The 10100-nt window shown below is 51.3% G+C and overlaps 1 protein-coding gene across 1 annotated transcript in view; it reads left to right on the top strand.

The window, feature by feature from the left end:
* AZIN2 (antizyme inhibitor 2) overlaps positions 1-10100 on the top strand; it is a gene marked incomplete at its 3' end in the record, with an annotated part of 36645 nt that overhangs the window by 7064 nt on the left and 19481 nt on the right. Inside the window, 5 exon segments of the mRNA NM_001293787.1 lie at positions 3722-3894; positions 4849-4983; positions 5759-5924; positions 7108-7270; positions 8507-8619. Coding sequence (NP_001280716.1) covers positions 3722-3894; positions 4849-4983; positions 5759-5924; positions 7108-7270; positions 8507-8619 — 750 coding nt within the window.

Genomic DNA, 10100 nt, shown 5'->3' on the forward strand with positions numbered 1-10100 from the left:
GGCCATTTGGATGTCTTCTTTGCAGAAATGTCTGTTCCTGTCTTCTGCCCATTTCTTGATTGGATTCTTTGTTCTTTGGGTGTTGAGTTTGATGAGTTCTTTATAGATTTTGGATACTAGCCCTTTATCTGATACGTCATTTGCAAATATCTTCTCCCATTCTGTTGGTTGTGCCGTGACAAGAATATATAATCTATGTGCTGTTCCCCCTCTTCTGGACGTGTCCTTCTTCCTCCCCTCTCTGCAGGTCCTGGGTACCCGACTTCCCTCTCTCAATGAGAGAGCTCCTCTGGATTCTGTCTCAGGCTCCCTTTCTCTTGTAAACTCTCCCTCCTCTTAGGGAATTTCATCTCCTCCCACCACTGTAAATACCATCAGTATGCTGCCACCTCCCACATTTTGATCTCCAGCCCAGACCTTATATCTCCAGCAGCTGCCGGGATCCCACAGGATGCCTGGAACCCGGTGTGTTCCAACACGTTCACCATCTTCCCCTTGGAGAAGGGCTGCTTGGCCTGCTGGGCATGGAGTCAGACAGCCCCACAAACCAGCCACCACCAGGCTTGCCGGCCCTGCCCCCAGATCACCTCTCCCCCATCTGTTCCCTCACCCCAGACGATTGCGACCAGTCCCCCCAGAATCTTCTTGGCCCTTCCTGAGTCCGTGTTCACACGGTAGCCAGAGTGATGTGCGTTTAAACCTTGCAGTTAAAGTGCAAATCTGACTGTGCCATTTCCCTCCTTGAAACCCTTTCAACGGATTCCCTTGACTCGCAGGATGAAATATAAATCCACATCAGCCATCTTGGTCTCCCTGTTGGCTCTGCCCACCTCCCTGCAACCTTATCTTCCCCCGTGGTGCTCCCTCTGCCCAGGTCACTCCAGTGTTTCCTGTTCCTTGACCAGGCTGAGCACATTCTGCCTCAGCCCCTCAGCCCAGACTGCTTCCTGCTACCAGAACCATTCTTTCCTTCCCTCTGGGCCTGGACGAGGCCTCCTGTGGAGCTCAGCTTAACTTTCTGACCCTCAGAAAGGCTGTCCTTGGCTCCTCACATCCGGGTCCCCCATCCGGCTCTCTAGTATCCTGTGCTTTTTCCTCAGGGCTCTGCGTTTGTAACTCCTTCATTATTTATCGCTCATTTGTTCTTACCTATTTTCCCCACTGCCTGAAAGTTCCACAGGGTCAGAAATTTGTCTACTTTACTCACCACTTGTTTTCTTTAGCACTAGGACAGAGCCTGGCATCTCAATGGATGCTCAAGAAACACTTGTCAGCTCAGCTTCGAGGTTGAATTCTCCATCACAGTACTGTGGTTAAGAGCTCGTGTGCTGAAGTCTGACAGTCCTGGGTTAGAATCCCAGCTGGGCCACTTACAAGCTGTGTGACTTTGGACAAGTCACTTCACCTCTGAGTCTCTGCTTCCTGCCTCATAAAATTATCATGAGGATTAAATAAAGATGTACATAAAATATTTAATGCTATGGCTGTCATATGGAAATCCTTCAGTGAATAACACTAGTTATCGTGTAAGTGTTTCTAATCAGAGCTAAATCACAAGCCCCAGATTGCTACCGTGGCTTCCTCCTCTTACCTCATATGGTGAAGCCGGGAGCAAAATCACATTTGCACATCCACTCAGACTCAGGGACTTTGGAAGCCAGCTGTGGGGGCAGCAACTCCAGCTTCGTCCCACTCTGCTGCTTGCTGGCTGTGTCTCTGCAGGCAGGTGGACTTCTCTGAACTCAGTGTGGTCCTCTGTAACGTGTGGCCAATGCATACCTCACGGGACAGTTCAGGCATCACGTGAGAATGCACGTAAGTACCCCGTGCTGAGAAATTGCTACATTAAAATTAGTCTTATTAGAAACTCAGGATGGCTAAAGATGGCCCTGTGTCTCCCACGGTGTTTCAGAACAGGCTTCCTCTTGACTTCCTGCCCTCCATCATCTCAGACTTGAGTTTGCAAGCTGGGTCTGCCTCCTCCCTGCTGCGTCATCTCCCTGAGTACCAGGTTCCTTCTCTCTAGAGCGGAGCCAGGACCCCTCTGATGGGGTTATTGTAAGGAGTAGATAAAGCAGTGAATCCGAAGCAAGGGTTCGCAGACGATGGATGGTCACCAGATCCGGGCCACTGCCTGATTCTGTCCAGTTCTATCGGATCACAGCCACACTCGTTCACTCATGCACCCTGTCTGGCTGCCTTAGTGTTGAATAGATGTCACGGAACCTATATGGCCAGGGCGTCTGGGTGGCTCAGTCCGTTGAGTGTCTGGCTCTTGGTTTTGGCTCAGGTCATGATCTCACGGTTGTGAGATCAAGCTCCACGCTGGGCTCTCTGCCTGGCATGGAGTCTGCTTTGGATTCTCTCTTCCTGTGCCTCCCCCTCTGCCCCTCTTCCTCCCCCTCTGCCCCTTTGCCTCCCCCTCTGCCCCTCTGCCTCTCTCCCTGCTTGTGGCTTGCGCATAAGCTCAGAGGTGCTCTCTCTCTCCCTCTCTCTAAAAATAAATAAATAAAATCTTAAAAAAGAAATAAAAGAACCTATATGGCCCACCAAGCCTAAATAAACTATTTGCTCTCTGGCCCTTTATAGAAGTTTACTGACATCTCATTCAGTGCCTGCTTGTGGTAGGTGCTCAGGGACAATGGTTGCTCTCATCATCATCTTGTCTGTACCATTAATGCAGCAATCAGGTGGGACGGTGTTCTGTAAAGGTGAGGAAGAGGAGGCCCTGGGTGGGGGGGAGGGGCTGGCCAGAGTCACCCAGTGCAGCGCCATGCACACAGCAGGCCTTGGGATGTGGGATGACCTGTGTCAAAAAGACTCTTGGTCTGGTGAACTTTCCAGTACATCAAGGAATATTCTTTTTTTTTTTTTAAGATTTTATTTATTTATTTGAGAGAGAGAGAGAGAGAGTGTGCAGGTGGGGGGAGGGGCAGACAGAGAGGGAGAAGCAGACTCCCCGATGTGCAGGGACCCTGAGATCATGACTTGAGCCGAAGGCAGATTCTTAACCGACAGAGCCACCCAGGTGTCCCCAACAGGGAATAGTCTTTATTTATTTATTTTTTAAAGATTTATTTATTTATTTATTTATTTGACAGAGACAGAGCGAGAGAGGGAACACAAGCAGGGGGAGTGGGGGAGGGAGAAGCAGGCTTCCCTTTGAGCAGGGAGCCTGATGTGGGGCTCGATCCCAAGACCCCGGGATCACGACCTGAGCCGAAGACAGACGCTTAATGACTGAGCCACCCAGGCGCCCCAGGAATATTCTTTAAACATTAAATCTGTCAGGAAAATGTGTCAGGTGCCTATTGTTAGGGCTATCATGACTCCATGTAATGTCTTTGAATGAATTAGAAAATGTACCCATCCTTGAGGCACTTATTATAATGAATATACTGATTTTGTGAGACTGAGATGCTTTACTGCCAGGAAGTTGTAACATATATAAATCTATAGTGGATTCTCTATGAATGGGACCTCCCTCCTCTCAATTGTACAGTGCGCCACCTGCACAGCTGTCTACAGCAGCCTTGTCTGTCAAAGAATGGTGAACCGGCGCGAGTCCTGATTTTCACATATCTGTTGTGTACAAATGAGGCCCACTTCTTAGGGACCTCCCCCTGCATAGCTATGACTCTGCCCCTCATTTGTGCTTCCTCGACTTCCGTGGGCCCGGTAGGCCCTGAGCCTCCTCACCATCACCTTTGGGACCCCACAGGCAGAGATGGAGTTGGTCCAGCGTATTGGTGTCCCTGCCAGTAAGATCATCTACGCCAACCCCTGTAAGCAAATCGCACAGATCAAGTACGCTGCCAAGCATGGGGTCCAGCTGCTGAGCTTTGACAACGAGGCGGAGCTGGCCAAGGTGGTAAAGAGCCACCCCAGTGCCAAGTAAGCAGAGAACCACTCGTGGGGAGGGCTGTGCTGAGTGTGAGGGCAGAGGGGGAGGGAGGAGTGGCGCTGGAGCAGAGGACCCTGCCCTGGACCCGGCCACATTCCCAGGAGTCTGGGGCGGGCGCTCCTGGACTGGACCCAGCGAGCCAGGGCCTGATGAGGGCCAAGGCAGAGATTCTGGGGATCAAAGTCACAGGCTGAGGGAGCAAGAGGAGGGTGGTCAGGAAAGCTGCATGGAGGACGTGGCCTTCAAGGTGGGCCTGAGGAGGGAGTGGAATTAGCGGAGCACATCAAAGCACAGAATGCGAGGAGGTCGGAAGTGGCTGGGGGCGTGTGAGGGATGAGCAGAAATTTGGTGTGGCCGGAACAGACCCTGTGCGAGGGGTGAGGGCAACCGTGATGGCTGGTGGGTCACGGTCCCAGGGCAGGGACCTGATGCACAGGGGCTTTGGTGGGGGTCAGGGCTGGACGTTTTGCTCTGGCTGAGGCTTTCATGCGATCGCCTGATGCCGTCGGGGGCTCCAGGGAGGGCCTCCTCGGGGTGATGGGGAGGCTGGGGCGGGCCACTCTGGTTCACCCAAAGCAGCTTCCATTTTGTTGGTTTTACGTGATATTGGGGTTCTCAATAAGACTGTGTTTAAAAAATGGTTCCCCTCATACAAGAAAAGTTGGAAAAGCCTGGCCGGTGTAGAGGCTGATTCGGAGGAAGTGGAGCTGCCGGGGAGAGCTGGTGAGGTCGGGACCAGGGCAGGGGCCGCGGGATGGGCCCAGAGACGTTTAGGGAATGGAAAGGACGGGCCTCGGAGGCTGACTGGCAGTGCAGGGACAGGAAGGGGTGAGGGCCCCGTGGGGTGGGCGGCTCTGAGTTTATACCCCTGTTCTCCGAGAGGACGTGGTTGGGGTCGGGGGGGTGGGGTCCACGCGGCAGAAGTGCGCTGTGTATCTCCTCAGGATGGTTCTGTGCATTGCTACCGATGAATCTCACTCCCTGAGCCCCCTGAGCTTCAAGTTTGGAGCGTCGCTGAAATCCTGCAGACACCTGCTGGAAAATGCCAAGAGGAGCCACGTGGAGGTGGTGGGGGTGAGGTGAGTGCCCGGAAGCCCCACCATCCCTGTCATTGGTGTCATTTCCCAGGAGTGAATCCATTCTCTATGAGACCTCCCTCAGGGCCTCCAAGGAAGGCCTGTCCTGGGCCTAGAATCCTGCCATTGGAGAGTTTCCTCTCTTTGGAAAGAAAGTGTGGAGTGTCCCATTGCCTCAACCCCATGGTTCCCCAGAAGATCTTGTCCCAGGAGGCCCCAGGAGGTACCTGGATTTGCAGGAGTTATACCAACTTATTATAGGCTACAGGTTGTGCAGTCACATCTTTGCTGCGCTTCTTTGCTCGCAGGGATAGGGACGAAGTCGTGATAATGACGTAAGAGTATAGCTTTCATTTATTCTGTGCTTAGGATATACCAGGCACTGTGCTAAACGATTCAGGAACATTATCCCACAGCCTTGTGGGACCTTATCCCTACTTTATAGATGGGGAAATGAAAGCACAGCGCTGACTGAGGGGAACGTACGGACCTGGCTGACTCGGGCCCTGCTCCTCATCCCAGAAGGCTTAGCCCCAGTGGCAGCATGAGGGGGTGGGAGGGACACCAAGTGCTAAGGGACCTCGGATCTAGTCTCTTGCCCACCCCTCACTTGCCCCGTGACCCTTGGCAATGCATTTACCCTCTGGGGCCCTCAGTCACTATATCTGCAGAATGGGCATGATGCCCATTGTGCCTGTCCAAGGCTGCTCCCGGCGGGGGCTGAGGCGGTGGCACCTGGGGCCCTGCATGTAAGCCGAGGGTCTTCCTCCCTTCCCAGTTTTCACGTCGGCAGCGGCTGTCCTGACCTTCATGCCTACACTCAGTCCATCGCAGACGCCCGGCTTGTGTTTGAAATCGGCGCTGAGCTGGGCCACGGGATGCACATCCTGGACCTTGGCGGTGGCTTCCCTGGATTGGAGGGGGCCAAAGTGAGATTCGAAGAGGTAACCCGGGGTCAGAAGTGTGGTCCTGGGCTCTGTGGGAGGTGGGGTGGGCATACCCGGCACTGTTGAGTGGGTCCCAGGCACGGCATGCTGTGCTTGATGCTTTACCCGGATCATCTTATTATTAGCCCCATGTTACAGCTGAGCAAACTGAGGCTCCTCGAGGTTATGTCACTTTCTGAGTCTACGGCAGAGCTGGCCACACATCCAACACTCTCTGACTCTAGTCCGTGCACATATTTGAAGCTTAACCAGGCCTATTTGCATAAGTCCTGAAACTCTCTGAGGGCCTGGCATGCTCTATTCTCCCTCAGGTGAGCTGATGAGAAATCAAACGGGAGGGCAGGGAAAGGAAAAGCCCACCTTCTGTCTGCTTCTTTCCATCTGAGATGAAATCAAGAAAAATGTGCCCCCGCAATCCCCATTCCAACCACTAGGGGCCGCCTCTCCCTAATAAGAGCCAAGTCCTGGGACATCCGCATCTCAGGACTGACCCTAAGAAAATAATCCCCCACAGACGCAATGAGTTAGCCCCAAAGATGAGCATCGTAGCAGTGTTCATAACAAAAACCCAGTGGACTTTCCTGGTCCGTCTAACACTTGGGAAGTGGTTAAATTATGGTACATTCATATGACTCCCATGTGAGATCATTCAGGGAAGTCTGTTGAGTAAAACAGGTTATAAAACATGTATAGCCTTATCATGTTTATAATAAAAAACAGTGTTTGTATAGAAAAAGAATTAAAGGAACTACTCCAAAAAGTTAACAGTGATTAACAATCTGGATGATAGAATTGCGGGTGATTTTGATTTTCATTCTTCTCTGTATTTTCTGTGAAAAATGTGTCATTTAACACATTGGTCATTTATGAAAGATCTACATCAGGGCTTCTGGAACCCGAGTACCAAGTATTATGTTAAGAACACCTCTTCCCATTGTGGGGGCATTGAGGAAGGTGATTTACACAAGCATAAGGGTCTTGACCCAGCTCCGTCTGCCTCCTACGTCAGGAAGCCTGACCAACTGTCTCTAGTCCCCAGTCTGGGGCCTTAGTAGCTGCCAAGTGCTTCTTTCTGAAATCAAAGAAGCTTTCAAGAAATAGACTTGCAGCTATAGCAAGTCCTCAGTATGTAAACCCCCCATTTCACACATGTCATTGTCCCCCATCCCTGTCCCACCAGATTGCTTCTGTGATCAACTCAGCCTTGGACCTGTACTTCCCGGAGGGCTGTGGCGTGGACATCCTTGCCAGGCTGGGGCGTTACTATGTGACTTCGGCCTTCACCTTGGCAGTCAGCATCATTGCCAAGAAGGAGGTTCTTCTGGACCAGCCTGGAAGGGAGGGTAGGTGCCAGGTGGGCAGCAGAGCCCCGTTTTTTCCCGAAGCTAGGGACAGTGGCTGGCTGAGCAAGGTCTGGTTTTAGGGGATGGGAATCTGGAGGATGGATCCTTTCTTTAGGGAAACTTACAACCAAGTCCCCTTACCCCCAAGACACTTATTTAGTGTTAGTTTTTCCTATGCATGTTTACATTTTATGAAGATTGAGATCAAAACAACCTTAGGGAGAACAGATACTTTATTAACCCATTGTACAGATGAGAAAATTGAGAGCCAAAGAGAATACAAGTGAATTGCTTAATAGTAAAAAGTACAGCCTGCATTTGACCCCATGTCTGTCTCCTCTCCAAAGTATAGGCTCTTACTCATCCTACTGCTGCTCATAACATAATGAAAATAATTAATGACAACTTATATTTGTCTAAGCCTACTTTATAGATGACAGAACATAGTTGAGTCACTAGCCCAAAGTCACATAGCTGGTGAGGGGCAATGCCTGGATTCAAGCTCAGGCCGGGCTGACTCAGGATTCTCTGCCCACATTGCAACATCAGCACTCATCCCTGCCCTTCCAGAGAGATCAGTCCTTCCAGCAGCCCCTTGAGTGAGTGGGGTCTGGGGCTCTGATCTTGGAGCCTTCTGCTCCAGGGTCCCAGGCAGGAGAGCTGAGGTGTGTCTTCCCCTGAGAATCCATTTGGAGGGGTGGTGGGCTCCAGGTAGAATGTCTTCTGTGTGTGTGTGTGTGTGTGTGTGTGTGTGTGTGTGTGTGTGTGGGTAGAGATGACATTCTTCTGGCTTCCTTTATAAATCTGGGTAATTACCGTATTAGTCCAGCCGGGAGACCTGGTTTCTCATTTCAGCTCATGCATTGCCCCGTGAGGGGGCTGTGAGGGGGGTTTACATACTGAGGACTTGCTATAGTTGCAAGTCTGAGCGAGCGGCTTAACCTCTTGGGGTATCGAGTTTGGGTGGGCTGCTCTTTGGCCTTTGCTGGGGCATCCAGGGGCTCAGATGCAGGCAGGAAGTATGTCCTGTGCAGGGGTGCTCACCTGCAGGGGTGAGTGCACCACATGAACCTCATGTCATAGGAGGCAGCAGGACCCACCCCATAGCTGAGGAAGGGGCAGCCTTTTTGCTTCAGTTACCCATCATCCTTGCTGAGCCTCCCATTGTGCCAGCACCCCGCTCCCACCCCCTCACACTGCTGCTTGTGCTGCCCCTGACCCCTCCCCTCCCCACAGAGGAAAATGGTTCCACCCCCAAGACCATCGTGTACCACCTCGGTGAGGGCGTGTATGGAATCTTCAACTCAGTCCTGTTTGACAACACGTGCCCTACCCCCATCCTGCAGAAGGTGAGCCTACCCCACGTGGGCTTCTTTTCAATCGTGTGTGTGTGTATGTGTGTGTGTTTAAATAACATTCTGGGGGTGTTTTTATCTCATTTTAAACAAGTAAAACGTATTCATTGTAGAAAATGGCGGGATGATGAAGATCACCCGTAATCCCACCATGTAGAGATAGACCCTTTGAACATTAGATTTCTTTTTAGTCTTTAAAAAAATGTATTCTATTTTTAAAAATAAAGTTGGATTGTATTGTTTTGTAACTGCTTTTTTCCACTCAGTATGGGTATAGCTCTTTCTATGCCGTCAGCTAACCTTTGACAACATGCTTTTTGAAGACTACATAGTATTTTAATCCATCTAACCTAGTAGTTGGTTTGCTATTTTCAAGCGTTGTGAGTGTATCTATCTTGACGTCCAGGTCTGATCAAGCCCTGGAGTGAATTTCTAGAAGCAAAAAGAAACAGTTCATCTTTAATGGGTTTTTCCAGGGTGACAAGGGAACAGGAATGGACAAAGAGGGGAAAGAAAATCAGACACACCATTGTAGTTTCGCATCTCCAGGCCTTTGTTGTGTGGCCCCTTTTCTGGAAGGGAACTTCAGTGCCTAACGGGCACCCAGATCATCATGAGCTCTCAGTGTTTTTGTTTTTCTCTCTTTTTCCACCCTGTCTAGTTTTTTAAGACCCACTCAAATGTCAGCTCCTCTTTGTAGCTCTTCCTGCCCCTTATCTATCACAGGCAGAAGGAGCCCCCCCCCACCTCCACCTCCACCTGCCCATGCCATGACTTGATTATGTCCTTGTTCCATAGCTGGGTTGTTCAATGTGGTTTCCTCCAGCTAGTCTGAGTAAGCCTCCCTGATGTGCTCAGAAATTCAGTTTTCCACCGTGATGCATCGGTCCTGCCTGCATTCTTGTGGTTTCCCACATCCGACCGCACTGAGAAAGGACCAGGTTGGCCTAGGCCAGCCGAGCCCCAGGTCACACAGCAGGCGGCAGCTGCTTCCCAGGTCCTGTCCCCCTCCAGACCCCCTCCACCTTCCAGTGCCCCTTTTCCTGTCACATGCCGTCCCTGACCCACTCCGCATTCCCTTCATCAGCAACTCAGATGAGCAGGACTGTGGGCCCAGCTCATTACCACACCCCCCATTCAGGGTCTCCATTTTGATTAATCTCCAGTTGGTATTCCTGCCTTGGACACCAGGATGTTACTGACCCTCTTTGTGATCAGTCCTGTTCCTCCTCTGGACGCTGTTGAAGTTTCATACTTTGGGCTGTCAGCCACTTACCAGGTCCAGCCATGTGACCAGATCCAGGGTGGGGCCCCTGTCTGGTGGTGGAGGCAGTTGACGACACACACAGTAAATTAGCTGCAGTTGTGTTGGGTGTGTGTTAGAGGGACCCAGCCTGGCTGGGGGTATCTGCATCTTCTTCCCCAAGGAAGGTCCCCTTCACGAGTCATGGTGGCAGCTTTGCATCCCTGCTCTT

The sequence above is a fragment of the Leptonychotes weddellii genome, chromosome 4 (genome assembly GCF_054177405.1).
Source record: "Leptonychotes weddellii isolate Sample4059 chromosome 4, ASM5417740v2, whole genome shotgun sequence".
In the NCBI taxonomy this organism is placed as follows: Eukaryota; Metazoa; Chordata; class Mammalia; order Carnivora; family Phocidae; genus Leptonychotes; species Leptonychotes weddellii.